The following is a 15,480-nucleotide window of genomic DNA, read 5'->3' as shown; positions in this document are numbered from 1 at the left end:
TTAAATATAAGCAACATAAACAACATTCCTCCTCAGCAGTGTTTGCTCCGAAGATTTACTGGACTGGGATTTAATGTGTAAATGACATCTTACAATTTCACTCACACATAATGGGGTGGGTTTAGAGGTCTGTTTTCTCAAATAAATAGGATAGGGTACATGCACACAGCCTAGTGTAGTATTAACTTCACCAGTCTCGGTCCAGGGAGATAAGGCATCTCCAGAGTACTTGCAATGTGTGATGTCATCCTTTCAGGATAACCTCGGATCCGAAATACCTAGAACAATGGTACCAGTTAAGACATACAGTTAAGACTGTTGAAACAGCTGGCTAATTAGCAATTACATGTAAAGCTACTCTGCAGATGTAGTAGACCCGTCACCTGGTCTGACATATTTGTTTGCAAACTCAATATTCTTATACACATGTGTATTTTAATTTATTTAAGGTGTGTGTTAAGACAAAGGTTGGACACATGTCCAACACACCTTGGTTTATTTCCTATTATCATGAGAGGCATATTTCTGTAGAAATGGTGATTGGTAAAAGTCATCCCTGTGCAGACAGAGACAGACCTTTGTTTTCTGCAGAGAACAGCTTCTGCACAACAGGAGGAGTTTGTGACTCTTTCTCCCTAACAAAAAGCGAATCTTCTACTTGTCTACTGCTCAGCCACTAACTGTAATATCAAATAATCCATCGAAGGCGCAATATCCACTATTGAAAAAGGCTGAGCAGGGGATAGCGCAAACATGTAAAGCAGTACATGAGAGACGAGTTATTGTGATGAACTCCAGCACTGTTCTCTCAAGTTTGCCTCCAAATGCAACATGTTTCTCTGTAATCGTTATATAATTGCATAAATTACAATTAGAGCGGATCCTTATTGTTAGTTTCGATTTGCGTTTATTTTCAAAGGACATATTTGCCACAAAGATACAGAGTCAGCGCCCGTTTCAAACAAAGCTCTGGTATCTTGCCTCTCTATATTAATTCTGATGTCATGAAATGCTATTATCACCTATGTCAATAATGTTTAACTAGCAAATCCGTCGAGTGAGGTGTGCCAAATTGACACTGTGGCAATATAACATTCCTGGCCAGTGTGAGACTGGAAGTCTCCAAACAAAAGTTGCAACTCTGTCAGGAGAGAGTTAAGTATTTGGGTTATATACTAACTCCTGGCTGTTGGGCCCTAGATGCATTTTGCATCTCAGCAATAACTGCTTGTCCAGACCCAAGACAAAGCAGCAAATGGTGTGCTTCCTAGGAATAATTGGCTAATCCTTGCTTGGATTTTAAATTACAGTAAACAGAGAGTATAGCCACTCCAAGCATGTGTAAATACCTCTTAAAAATTGACTGACAAACTGACTTGGACTGACAATTGTGACAAAACTTTTTAGATCATTAGTGTCAACTCTAGCTCTGAGGTTGGCTAATCATGACCTACCATTCTGTGTGGAAACACCTCAACATGTCCCCAGTGTTATGTCAACAGCATGAGGGTCAGACTCAGCACAGACCAGTGGTTTTACTTATCTAAACAATTAGATCCTGAATGATTCCTTATCTGAAGTTTGTAACAGCAGCTGCCAGTGGGATGTTAGCTTGTGCTGACATTGTGTTGTTGCATCCACTTACTGCAAATGTCCCACATGAAGTATATTCATTGCTTAAACAAATATCTTCTACAAGAAAATCTACACATCTTACACCTGCTAGTGTCCTGACATATCAGCATGTGTTATTAACCCTTACTCATATAACCCTTGCATGTTGTACAACATTTAATCCAACTACTCTATACCAACAAGATGATGGTGATTTGCATAATTACTGTGAAGTTGTTTCTATGTGCACTAATTCTAGCCTTGACATTTCTGAAACACTTTTGTCAAATCCCGAACTTAATCTTGTTTGTTAATGAATCATCTAAGTGTTTGGAGTCCGGAGAGGTAGGGACTGGTTACTCTGTAGTGAATCAATTTGATAAAAGTGAATCTCACTCCCTCCCATATTTCTCTGCCCAATCAGTTGAACTGGTGGAATTGACAAAAGGCAAATCTGTTTGCATTTATATTGATAGTCATTTTAACTAGAAAATTGTTCATGATGTGCCTATAGCAAATTGTCAACCCACACTGCAAATAAAGATGTTATCAGCTTGGTCAATAGGAGGGCTGACGCGGCAGCTAAGAGAGCCGCGCAGGGGGGAGTGTAGAGAATAACACCTGAATTAACAACTGAATTTTGAAATTTGAGACAACAAAGCACAATGCATTTCTTTTTTAATCTACAAGTACCAGATGTAGTTATATCTGAAGAGGCTTCAAATGAAGCACAGAATCAAATAATAAGGAAAGACGGAAATGGAAGAATTGTATGGAAAGTACACAGACAGGTCTGTGGGTACATATACCCTGACAGCCAGGCCAGTTCTTCTGAGGTCTTGTGTTCACATTATTGCTAACCTATCTCATGGCTTAGGCAATTCAAATGCTAACGCTATGATACAGACAATAGAGACAATCTATTTTTGCACCAGGATTCACTACAGTAGCAACCATGTATTGTGCAAGGTGTATTAATGTATCTAAAATATAATGTTGCGCCTACAATGAGAGTCAAGGAAGGACATCATCCACCACCTGAATGGCTGTTGAGCATATTATAATGTATTTCATTCAATTGAACAAATGTAGAGGATATGAATATTGTTTGGTGATAGTTGATATATTCTCAAAATGGCCTGGAAGTTACCCAGGAAATGCCTTATCACTAGCTAAGGCTTTAATGAGACATGTGGTGCCTAGATGGAGAGGCCCTAAGAAACTAACCTCAGATAATGGAGAACATTTTGTGAACAACACTTTTAAAATGCTATCAGAGAAATTGGAAATTGGCTTTAGAACCCATTGTGCGTACCAACCAGAAAGTGCGGTTGATGTTGAAAGAACTAATTCAATGTTGAAAGCAAAATTGACTAAAATTATAGTGTCAACAGAGATGGGCTGGGTGACAGCTTTTCCTTTGGCTTTTTTCTACCTTAGAGGCCGTTCATCAAAATCTACAGGGTTTAGCACTTTTGAGATTTTGACCGGACGTCCCTTGCCGGCTCCAGGTTACCTAACCTAAGAGATGTAGATAGGACAATGGTTACATGCGAGAACTGATTGCTGCTCTGTCTTCTGTTTCTCATCAGGTGGCGTTGGCATTTCCACAAAGTTTGCAAAGGACAAACCCAGTCAAGCCAGGCTCCTAGGAACTCATCAAAGGATTGCAAAGGAAGAAAACGCTGGAACCAGGACAAGTGGAAAGGACTTTTCGAAGAATTCACATCTACACCTACATGTAGCCATAAGGATTTCAGAGTGGTGAAGAATCCAGAACATACATGAACTGAACTGAACATAACCAACACGTGGTTGCAAGAGAAGGTTGACAAACACATTTTGCAATAGACTGAAGAATAGACTTTTGGGGAGAATGAATAAAATATCACTAGCATCACATTAAAATATTCTTTCTCAGTTTAGCTAGATAAACGTTACAAGTTTGTTGTTTTGGTTTAATTTTATTTGGACAGTTACCTGAGGAGGGTCTAAACACCCAAGTCAGCTCTGCTGTTGAAGACTAGGATTAGGTTTTATTTTTGGTTTTGAATAACTGAGAAAACAGAAGATGTTGATGTTTGTTTTGCGTATTATTAACCTAATCATCCCTCAAGAAAGAAGTTTGTGATAATAATAAAGTCTGTGAGTTAGCATCCAATGCTAAATTAACATTAGCAGGAAATAATGAAATATGTTGGATATGCCAAGAAAAATCTTTTCAAGTGCGAGTGTTTCTGTATTAAGTGTTTCCCTATAGAACTTGTCAGGATTCTCTATGCGTTCTATTGACTATGTACCAGCCCTAAATGTTTATCAACAGTGACATGGTCCCATGCCAAGAGGAACTTCTAAAGATTCAGAGAAATACTAGATATTAAGAAAGAGGAAAATGATAAAACTATAAAATATACACATAATGTATTGATGCGATAGAATGGAGCTTCATAGCTCCACAGGGGGGAATATGTGGGATAAATTTTATATGTGTCCCATTGTATTAACCATTTACTATAGCTTACATATATAATTAACCCTAGTTGCCATCCTGGCCTTAGGAATGTGGAGGTGACCCCATGGTGAACCCATGGCACACAAACACAAACATGGTTGAGGAGTTCTTGTAAACATTCTTATCTCTGTTAATCACCAGGTGGTTAAAGACTCACTGAAGTGTCTCTGGTGATGTTCCATGTGTGTGTGTGTGTGTGTGTTAAGGGTATAAGAACAGGCTTCGCCCACAGATGTGGGGGTTTGTTACTTTGACTTTCATGTGGGTAACATGCTCCCGGTATCGTAAATAAAGCTGCAGTCTCACACCAGTTGTCTTGGAATAATTTTGACCACACAGGTCAGCCGCTGACATCACAGAGGCTCACCAAATTTGGACAGCCTGATAACCAAAAGTCAGAGAAACTCAGTGCTTTTAAGAGGCATTCAGACCAAGAACGATAACGATAACGATAACTATACCAATAACTTTAACGATAACGATAAAAGTGTCCACACTGACCATCGACAAAGTGTCTCCTTGTGTTAGTGAACGTGATGGCTTGAACATAATGGGCTCTGATTGGCTATTAGCTGTTTATCACTCTCGAAATCACTCTGAATGTGATCCCCAACAATATTGTTCTTCATGTCGTAATCGTTACAGTATACTTTATGTGTGAACGTCGACATTCATATGAACAAGAATGATATTTGTTTATAGTTATCGCTATTGTTCTTGGTGAAAACGTCCCTTTGAGAAATTGCCTTATTTTCAGTGTACATACAGTATTTTTCACAATATACTGTTCAATTAATTAAATAAACTGTTGCACATGTAAAGAAAACATTTTAAAATACAAATATATAATATATAATAAATAATCTTGAAATAATCTTTAAGACTACAAACAGACATCCATATACATCCCTACACCTCTAGCGCATAAGACTTTGATCCTTTCCGACAGACTCTCAAGAACACGAGCCAGTATAGACAAATCATCACAGTCCAGTAGCATATATATGCTATTGATCCGAAGACCGCAAATTTCAACTCCTCTTGTTTCTTCTCTGTCCTCCAGTCCTGCTGCGTTTCTCGGTAGATGGTGTAGCCCAGTCCTCCCAACAAAATGGCCCCCCACACAGACAGAGGTAGAAGGGGCATGTAGTTACCTACAATCTTGCGACGCCCTGATGTACCCCAGCTGCTTTTGTTCATTGTGATGATGGCAAAGTATTTGGCAGGAAGGAGACTGGTCATGTAAAGAGCGGAGTACAGTGACATGAATACCATCAGAAAGCTCCTGCGCAATAGACAGGCGTAGGCCGCTTTGACCAGGCCGATGAGCTGAATGCAGCAAAGGACCCAGATGATGTCCCACAAGGAGCCCGTCCAGAAGAGCTTGATCATGGTGGCTGTGACGAAGAAGGGGAAGATTCCGGCTACGATGGACTCATAGGTCATCCAGAGGTGATGCTTGTGCCACCACATGGCGTTGAACAACCACTCCCGGAAGTAGGACTTTGTCCAGCGGGTCTGCTGGTTTAACCACCGTAAGAACTGTGCTGGTGTCTCTGTGTAACACTTTGATCGAGCTGTGTACCTGGGGAAAATGACATGCATGCTATCAATACAACACCTCAGCAAAATATCTATATATTTGAGAATCTGTCTCGAGCTTGTCAAGGGTTCTGATCAAATTTGTAAAGATGGAGTAATTTATGAAAGCTCATTGAAGTAGAACCCAAAGTAGACTTAAGCAAACCCAAAAAGTTTGTGCTTAGTGCTCAATATTGCAGTGTAGGGAGGTTAGTGATACTCACTTTGTGGAATAGCCCATGCTCAGCATGCGGTTTGTGAGGTGACGATCATCCCCAAAAGTGCAGTGAGTCCCAAGAAACATCTGGTTGTACCACGTCTCCAAGAACTGCTGCAAGAGGTCGTTACGGTAAAGACCTGCATTGGTGAAGCAAAAACAAACACCCACGAATTGGATTAAAAAGGAACATGACTGAGACATTGAGACAATGACTATGCAAAAAGCTGAGTAAAATGTATACAAAAATGAAAACATTATATATATTCTTCCTCCTATGTTTCTCTTACCAAGGGGGCCACTGATGCAAGACACACAGTCAAAGAAGGACTGGCAGGAGCGCTCGATATTGAACGCCATCCAGTATCTCAGGCCGCTCATGAAGCTGACGTACGAGTCCTTCTCGTTGAGGATCTTCACGTCTCCCCCAACAGCCCCGTACTTCTCGTTGCTCTCCAGCACCTTCACAAGCTCACAGGTGGCCAACGCGTCCAGCTTTGTGTCAGAGTCACACACCTGTGTGTGTATAAGCACAGAAAGAGAGAGAGAGAGAGAGAGAGAGAGAGAGAGAGATATGGAGACAGGGAGAACAGTAAAATACAATGTTTTTAGTATAGTGTTACAGTAATATGTTTCTTTACATTATTACATCATTATCTGCCATTGTTGTCCAAAGCAACTTAAAGTGAACTAACTCCTGTCCTCAGTCCCCTGGGTGTTACATTTGTACAGCCAAATCCCTCACTACTAGACCACCATCACCCAAATGCACTACCTGCCTGACTCCAACTCTCACCTGTATGTAGTCCACGGCTGGCCCCAGTGCCTTGAATGCGGTGTACATCACCTCCCGCTTGCCTCCCCACTTCTGCATGATGCAGACACAGCTCTTGGTCTTGATGAGCTCCTCCACCTCGCTCCGCTGGGGGTCCTCCTCCCAGAGACCATCGTCAGTGTCCGGCTCCAGGCTGGTGGCGCTGCTGCCCCCCCGGGTGGGGATCCACGTGTGGTAGTTGTTCTGCCACACGTAGCACCCGGGGTCCCGGTCGGCGAAGACCTCTTTGAACATCTCCATCATGTAGAGGTCGTCCTCGGAGTTGCCGTCCACCACCATGATGATTCGTATCAGGTGCGATGGGTACACGAGCGCTCGCACTGAGTTCAGGCACTCGCGCAGGTACTCTGGGTCCTCCTGGTAGGCCGAGATGGTGAAGCCCACAGTCTTTTGGTAGGAGCAGGGCTTTCGTCTGTTAGCCATCCGCCGGTGCTCGATGAAGGCAAACATACTCTGGATCAGCACGTGGATGCTGAGAAGCAAGCCGTAGAAGCCGAAAGAGATGATGTCGTAAGGGGAAGTGGCAAGGGGGGACCCTACGGCGTAAGCCCATATCATCACCCCAATTACCACCAAGGCGAAAAGGAAGGTCAGTATTGCACGCACTAACGTGCCAACTTTTCTGAGCAAAGGTTTCAGCTTCATCTTCACACCTGGAAAAAACAAGATGTAGGCCTATTGTAAAAAAGAGTGACATTCAAATTGATGGAGAAATATACAATACACACATCTTTTTTGTATAGGCCTATCTTCCCCTTATATCACATTTACCAAAGGATTTACCCTACATCAGAAGAAACCACATGAAATTATCAGATACAGAAACCACATGAATGAATGACCACAAGAAATCAGGGGAAATGATCACAGGTTCAGTTATAGTGAGCCTAATGATCTAACGGTGACAAAATTGCTGATAAAATAATGGATCCCAGTAAATATACCAGAATCAGTGCTAGAAGTGGGCCGGAACGCACCGGAACGCAGTTCGGCACCTCCACATTTTTGTCCTAAGCGTTCCTACACTTTTTGTTGTATCCCGCTACTTCTGAAACATTGGCGGTAGCCGCCAAAATAATGGACTAGCATCACAAGATTCAAGCTTCATGACTTGGTGAACAGCGATTTCCCCGATACATTCTCCTGTCAGTGGCTGACGCGATGCGAGAGAAGAGAGGTTTGTGTGCCCAATATACACATCTGCGCAAGTGAAACTGACAAACTGCACTCTGACATGCTTCCTGGTAACATTAATGCAAAAACTCAAATGATTGTTCTGTGATATATAGGCTGACATAAGAGACATGCAACTATTATCATATTGTGCTTTCTCAGATGGGTAAAATTCATTCGACTGCAAATGTCTCTAAGGATTAATCCATTCTTTCCATAAAACTTCCCAGAAGTTTAAATTATGTGCAACAGCAGTATTTCCAAGTCGTTCAATTTGAAAATGGTTCAATATAAAATTGCATTGTCAAAAGCACTGATAACAATTCACTTCTAGACTAATTTGTACCGTAGGCTATCACAACTTGGCTCACAGAGGCTACCCACTAGGCTAAATCATTTGGGAATGTAAATATGAGGTCGTAAAGTATAGCCTAACTTTAAACTGTAGCATAGTTTACTGTAGAAGGCTAACCAGTTATTTTGCTTGACATTACGGAATATATAAATTTGAGTGTCTTACCTCTGTTGGTAGTATCCTCAGAAAGCTTATACCGCTCTCCTTAGTTCACCCCCTTGTTTGTAGTGACAACCACATGTGTAACGGTGCTTTTTTATACAGCTCAAGCTAAAAGAAACACGCCCAATATATTTTATTCCCAGCCCTAAATGCAAGGGCGTAACTTTGGGTCTACCATTGGGGGGGTTAAACTTGCGGCATATTTTTTATCAATTTATTTATTTATTGAATAATTTTCTTGTGCAAAAGGTAACATGCTAATTTGCCGTTCCTTTGTTAGAAATACACCATGATTTTCATATTTTAAGGTATGAAAAACTCTTTAGTGTTGCTTTAACAGTAAATTCCTTCATAACTGAAATGCAAGGTTCTGGTTCATAAATCAGCAATTTCCATGGCCATGTCACATCCTTAACATTTTATAGAAAAAGTTTATGATACACATTAAGTGTTGATGCGACAATGCCCAAAGTGTCTGCAAATTGGAGTTATATCAATGTATCTTTTGTGTTACGTTTACCACAGTAAAACTTACTAATCAGGTGATAACTATCATGTGCATACTTTGTAAAATAGCCTCATTAAATGATGTTTTCTAAACAAAGTTCGGGAGGAGCCCTTAGGGATGATTGACACCAATTAACTCACCGCGCCTCCCGCTCCAAGAGTATTTAAGCCGGCCTTCTTTTCTATTGTGCCACACGCCCCGGCGTTCGCAAAAGTCATTCAGAACTTTGCATCCTCAAGTCAAACGAGATCATGGAGCAAGAAGCAAACGAGCTGGAAATCCACGCATCATCCAGCGATCTGGAGGACAATTTTGTCCCACCAACCCCCAACATCCAGGGGCCCCAGCGGGACGACAATCCATCCCGTTCCCCTCGCCTTCGGATCAGGGAACCCAGGACGCAGGGCCGCAGACGGCGCTCTCCCGCCCCAGCCCGGGGCAGCATCCGATCCCCAGCGTCGTCACGAGGCAGCGCCAGGACCCAGCGCCAGCAAGGCGACGACCCCGTACACTGGACAGTGGCCCGGATTCGCAGCACCCTCCACTCCCGCGGCATTTCGTTCCGCCGATCAGACAGGAAATTCCATCTCCTCCGTCTGTTAAACGAGTCGGATAACGCTGTTCTCTCTCCTTCCCACTCCCTCTCCCTGTTCTCTTCACAGGACCAGGAAGCAGGCTGCTCCCACTGGCAGCGAGGCATGGATCCCGCCAGAAGCAACGAGGCTGGGAGAAGCTCTCGGCCACGTCACCAGTCACCCCACGCACCGGGTACGCCGACAGCGCCCTCCCGCACTACACGCTCCAGAGCGATTTCCTCCACCGCTCCAGCCACGTCAGCAGCTCGGGCTGTTTCCGCTGTAGTTTCGCAGACGCCATTCTGCCAGACGGCCCCGGTAGCGGCAGCGTCGCTACTCCCTCCCCACCCTCTCTCCCTCCCCCATCCACTCCCCTCAGCCAGGACCCGGTCCAGGGCTGCCCCCCCTCCAGCCGCCCCCGCGACTGCTCCCTCCCTCCCCCCTTTTCCCCCTCCCAATTCCTTTCCGGGTGCCACGTCTGCACAACCATTCACCTCGCTACACCACCGTTCACATTACGAGCTAGCGAGTCCCTGGTCTCAGCCGGTTCCGGTAGCGACAGCGTCGCTACACCCTCCTCACCCTCTCTCCCTCCCCCTTCCAATTCCCGGGACCCTGTCCCAAGCCGCCGCCCCTCCGGTCATGTTGATGGCCGCTCCCTCCCTCCCCCCTTTCCCCCCTCCCCATTTCATTCCCGGTTCTGCGCTAGACCAGCCCGCAGCCGCGGGTTATCAGCACTCAGCGAGTGCTTTCCGGCTTCCGAGCTATTCCTTAGCTACTGCAAGGCCCATGCCACCGCCTCCTCACGCCGCAGCGTTCGAGCCTCCACCCGTCTCCTCGTCCACCAGGAACCTCATTCTATCAGGTGCAGACGTAGATTTATCCACCATTTTACCCTCTCTCCCCGTAACTTCTCATCACCGGGATTTAGTTTGCGGGGAACTAACTCTATCCTTAAAACCCTCTGGCCCGGCTACAAAAATTCTGTCGTTCGCCGAATTCACAGTAGCATTCACTAATTTCACTGAGGTCATCTGTTCAGTCTTTTCCGGCCGTCGTAAAGAACTGAACGACTATTTAGCCATCATCGCCGGCCTAGCCGTTTCTTATGGAGGCGCCCACTTCTACACCTATCACCGCTTGTTTTCAGCGAAATGCGCCGCAAGGGTAAACTTGTGGAACCAAACCCCTTACTGGGGCGCGCTCGATATGGAGCTGCACAACCGCGTCTTCCTCGGCCTTAAACCAGCATGCCCCCTCTGCAACACGCCCAGCCACGGCGCAGCCGAGTGCCCTCTCGTAAACCCCGAACAGCAACCTCCCAAAGCCAGCACCAGCGCCCCCAGATCCTCATCGTACGTCCCCCGCGTCACCGAGGCCGCAGCAAGAGAGGACAAGGAAGAGGACGCGCGCTTCTGGAAGGGCCGAGAAATCTGCCGCAAGTTCAATTACACCCAGTGCACGGCATCCTCATGCCGGTATCTTCACGTGTGCAGCTACTGCGCAGGTGCCCACGCCAAGTCGGTCTGTTCCGCACTCCGAAACATCAATAAAAAATTTAAAAAGTATCTCGCCACTCCAATAATTGTTTCTGCTCTGCAATCAGAACTACAAAATAATCCAAATAGAGAGTTTTGTGATTATTTAACCACGGGGTTGACCCACGGCTTCCATCCAGGCGTCCTATCTATGCCTACAGAGTCGTTTCATTTGCAAAAACCTCCAGTCCGCCACTGGAGATCCGGAGACAGTCACAACACTCCTAAACAAAGAGATAGAATCAGGTTTCATGATCGGCCCATTCAGCAAACCCCCATTCCCAGTGTTCAGGATAAACCCCATAGGCATCGCCACGCGCAAATATTCCGGAAAAAAGAGACTCATCATCGACCTGTCAGCTCCACACAACAGCAGCACACCGAGCATTAACAGCTTAATCCCCGTCGAGGAGTACTCTTTGCAATACCATTCGGTTGACGATGCAATCACACTGATTAAAAAGGCAGGCAGACACTCCTGGTTAGCCAAAGCCGACATCACCTCAGCCTTCAAGGTTATGCCCATCCATCCGGAGTTCTGGCACCTCTTCGGAGTCAAGTGGCAAAAGAAGTTTTACTTCGCAGTGCGCCTCACATTCGGCTGTCGCAGCAGTCCAAAAATCTTCGACACGCTTTCAGAAGCGCTATGCTGGATTCTCCAGAACAATTACCAACTCACATTCCTCGTGCATCTTCTGGATGATTTTCTCGTTGTCATCCCCCAATCCTATCCACCAGCCCTAGGCATTTCCACGCTAGTCGAGGTATTCCAGAAGCTAGGAGTTCCACTCTCCGAAGAGAAAACATGCGGTCCCGCTTCTAGACTAGAATTTCTCGGCATCATTCTGGATACCGACGATTTCTCGTCATCACTGCCTAAAGAGAAAAAAGACCGAATCTCTTCCCTGCTGAACAGTTTTTTAACATCTCAATCCCACACCAAACAAGAAGTCCTCTCCCTCCTAGGCCACCTCAATTTCGCCATGCGAATCATTCCCCAGGGCCGCCCCTTCATCTCGCATCTTCTCAACATCGCCTCATCAGCTTCGTCTCTCTCAGACATCATAGCGCTCGACGCCCAGTGTTTGGCCGATCTCGCACTGTGGAAAATGTTTTTAGAGGAATGGAACGGTCTGTGTATGTTTTATGACGAATGTCTTTCATCCCCAGAAGACCTCCAGTTATACACCGACGCAGCCCCTTCAATAGGCTTTGGAGGGTTCTACAAAGGGCGCTGGTTCGCATCCTCGTGGCCACAACAGTTTAGCGAGATAACTACTGAAAAAGAGTCTTCAGCTTTGTTCGAGCTCTACCCCGTGGTCATCGCGTCCCTCATCTGGGGGAAGGAGTGGACATCCAAAAGCGTGCTCATTCACAGCGACAACGAAGCAGTAGTTAACGCCATAAATAACTCACGCTCAAAATCCCCTGCGCTTTCTCCTCTGATTAGGCGTTTGATCTGGACAGCAGCCAGCTACCAGTTCATAATCAGAGCAGCTCACGTCCGAGGCTGCCACAACCAAATCGCTGACTCACTCTCTCGTCTCGATTTTCAGAGATTCAGAAGTTTGGCTCCAGAGGCGGACCAGTACCCTACTCCACTCCCCAGCTTTTCGGAGACCATCTTCCTGTAAACCACCCCCTCAGCTATCTCCAGCCCATCACGACCGACCTAGCCCTCCAAGCCCTCGCACCCAGGACTATGCAGTCCTACTGGACTGCCTGGTCCTGCTTCAAACAGTTCCACGCCATTCACTCATTAACATTTCCCCGTTTTGACACTGTTGTTATCTCCTCATTCATCACTTACGCACACGCATCACTCAAGATCAGAGTCTCCTCTATTAGAGTATACTTAGCTGGCATTCACTTTTTCTATAAACTTATTCACGGCTCCGAATGCCCTTCCTTCTCCGACATCAGGTTAGGCATGCTACTTAAAGGTATCCGTAGGCAGCAGCCAGTCCCTCAAGACTCTCGCCTTCCCATTACCTCTAGCATTCTCGCCGCCTGCCTCGCTACACTTCGCCAAGGCGTCATATCACAGCACTCCGACTTCACCCTCTCCGTTATGTTTTTATTGGCTTTTTTTGGGCTGCTGAGATGTAGTGAGTTTACGTGCCCCTCGTCACACTTCATTTCAGATATCCACCCATGCATTGCAGACCTCGAGCAGTTAGACCAAGACACTATTAGGTTTACCATCAAACAGAGTAAAACTGACCAGTTTCGGAAAGGACACCCCATTTTTATTTTCAACCATTCCTCGGATCTTCAGCATTTCCAGTACCTATCCAACTACATCTCATATCGATCTCAAGCACCGGCTACTAGCCCACTTTTCGTTTCAGACGAAGGGGTACCCATCACCCGTCACAGATTTCAGACTCTCCTAAAAAACCATCCTAGTCAAATCTGGTTTCCCCGCAGACCGCTACTCTGCACACTCGTTCAGGATAGGCGCCGCTACAACCGCAGCGTGCAACGGCCTATCTGAGCAACAAATTAAAGTACTAGGCCGATGGTCCTCTGATGCCTACCAGTCCTACATCCGCTCAAATCTAGCGGACCTTCGACTCGCGCAGCAAGCGCTATTGTAATCGGTAGCCCGTGGCCTATGGTTCTTTTGGGGTGCAAGCGGCCATCGCTCTAACGCGATCTCCGCTCCAGGCATTCCAGGACCACGGTCAGCTACCTAGCCAAACATGCTTAACGTTACACCCAAGCACAATCATACTGATGGGCGAACTAGTGAAATGATGTTTTCTAAACAAAGTTCGGGAGGAGCCCTTAGGGATGATTGACACCAATTAACTCACCGCGCCTCCCGCTCCAAGAGTATTTAAGCCGGCCTTCTTTTCTATTGTGCCACACGCCCCGGCGTTCGCAAAAGTCATCCCTCCTCCTCCCCCTACTCCTCCATTTCACTGATAGCCCAGTCACTCATCCTCCTTCCTTACACAGGGGGGTGCAAGCGGCCATCGCTCTAACGCGATCTCCGCTCCAGGCATTCCAGGACCACGGTCAGCTACCTAGCCAAACATGCTTAACGTTACACCCAAGCACAATCATACTGATGGGCGAACTAGTGAAAGGGCCTCTTGCGTCAGGAGACGGGTCAATGTCCAGGTTAAGGGAGATTATTATGGTTATGATCAGAGGCAATTCTAGAGTCTGTGGGGGCCCTAAGCAAAAAATCCTAGGGGGCCCTACTTACACAACCCCCCCCCCCAACAAAAAAAAACTTGTTTTTAACATGTTGCTAGCCCTATGCCAAGCATTTATCATTCGTTGCAAGTGCCATTCACACATGCTACATACTGGGTTTTTTTTTCAGCACAGTGTAGGCTACCCAGATCTGCCACAATATCATGCATAAATACTTGCATTGATTTATTTTAGATTTTTAAATAATACAAATTCAAAAAGCAGGCTACTTTACAAATTCTTACATTTTGACGTGTATCTCACCACAGCAAGCAGCTCAACATGACTTGTTTGTATAGGCCTGACTGCTCTGTAAATGGCAAGAACCATGATGGAGGGATACTTTGGGTCTGAGCAATTTACAGAAATATGTGGTGTGTAGGCCTACCTTCCAGAAATAAGCTGATCTGACTTGTTTGCGTTGTAGCACACATGACGTGCACACATGATGATTCTCTATAATATTTATTTTACTGCATTGCAATGAACAAAGTAAAGGCAAAAAAAGTGTTTATTTGTCAAACAAATTTGGATGCAATATGAGTCTTGAATTGGATACCATACAGGAGTTTGCTATAGCCTATAGGATCTCAAAACCGTATGCTATTATGAACGTGCCTTGCCATAGAGAAACACATGATAACGTTGGATTATGAACAGCTATTATCGCACACAAAAACATAGGGTAAGTGGAGCTAAATGAAGTTATTATTTTGCTGTCACTTGGTCTGTTTTATAACTTAAAAGGTTGTATTTGGTATCTGTGTGGATAGCTCTAGCTCTCCTCTTTCATCTGACATGCGTGTCATCTTTATGATCGCGATTTCACGAGTAAATCAAACGAGAGCTAGTATATGACATTATTATTTGTTTGTCACTTCGTCTGTTTTTATAACACAAAGGATCGATGTATTTGGTATCAATGGAAAGCTCTGTTTCCCCTCTTTCATCTGATATGCGTAGCATCTCTGTGCGATGCCAGGTTTGCCAGTAATTCAAGCGAGACTGGATGTGCGGGTGTATGCAGAGCAATATAGACTGTAAATATGATATACTTTGATTTAAAGGAATACGCCACCCAAAGAGACTATTACCTGGGCAGATCTTTACTTGGAACTATATTCAGCCTCATCGCCGACGAAGCACCGCTAGCTAGGCGCAAAGTTCTCACGTAGCACCACTTGAATCCCATCCGTGAAGTTC

At 45.2% G+C, this 15,480-nt stretch overlaps 1 protein-coding gene across 1 annotated transcript; it reads right to left on the bottom strand.

The window, feature by feature from the left end:
- Positions 1 to 5,035: 5,035 nt before the first annotated feature.
- LOC134087978 (hyaluronan synthase 1-like) lies at positions 5,036 to 7,404 on the bottom strand. Its single transcript, XM_062541855.1, has 4 exons — positions 6,721 to 7,404; positions 6,215 to 6,440; positions 5,932 to 6,064; positions 5,036 to 5,711 (listed from the first exon to the last, which is right to left on the bottom strand). Exons 1-4 carry the CDS (start codon positions 7,402 to 7,404, stop codon positions 5,036 to 5,038), a joined length of 1,719 nt encoding a protein of 572 aa, XP_062397839.1.
- Between the last annotated feature and the right edge of the window lie 8,076 nt (positions 7,405 to 15,480).

Source organism: Sardina pilchardus, chromosome 7, assembly GCF_963854185.1.
Source record: "Sardina pilchardus chromosome 7, fSarPil1.1, whole genome shotgun sequence".
Taxonomy (NCBI): domain Eukaryota; kingdom Metazoa; phylum Chordata; class Actinopteri; order Clupeiformes; family Clupeidae; genus Sardina; species Sardina pilchardus.
The sequence above is the reverse complement of the archived record's forward strand: the minus strand, read 5'-3'. Positions and strand labels throughout refer to the sequence as shown.

Excerpts from the sequence above, each read along its gene's own strand:
- LOC134087978 (XM_062541855.1), bottom strand. The coding sequence starts at position 7,404 with ATGAAGCTGAAACCTTTGCTCAGAAAAGTTGGCACGTTAGTGCGTGCA. Across the intron at positions 6,441-6,720 it reads CAGCCGTGGACTACATACAG|GTGTGTGACTCTGACACAAA; the intron begins GTGAGAGTTGGA and ends ATACACACACAG. Across the intron at positions 6,065-6,214 it reads TTGCATCAGTGGCCCCCTTG|GTCTTTACCGTAACGACCTC; the intron begins GTAAGAGAAACA and ends TCACCAATGCAG.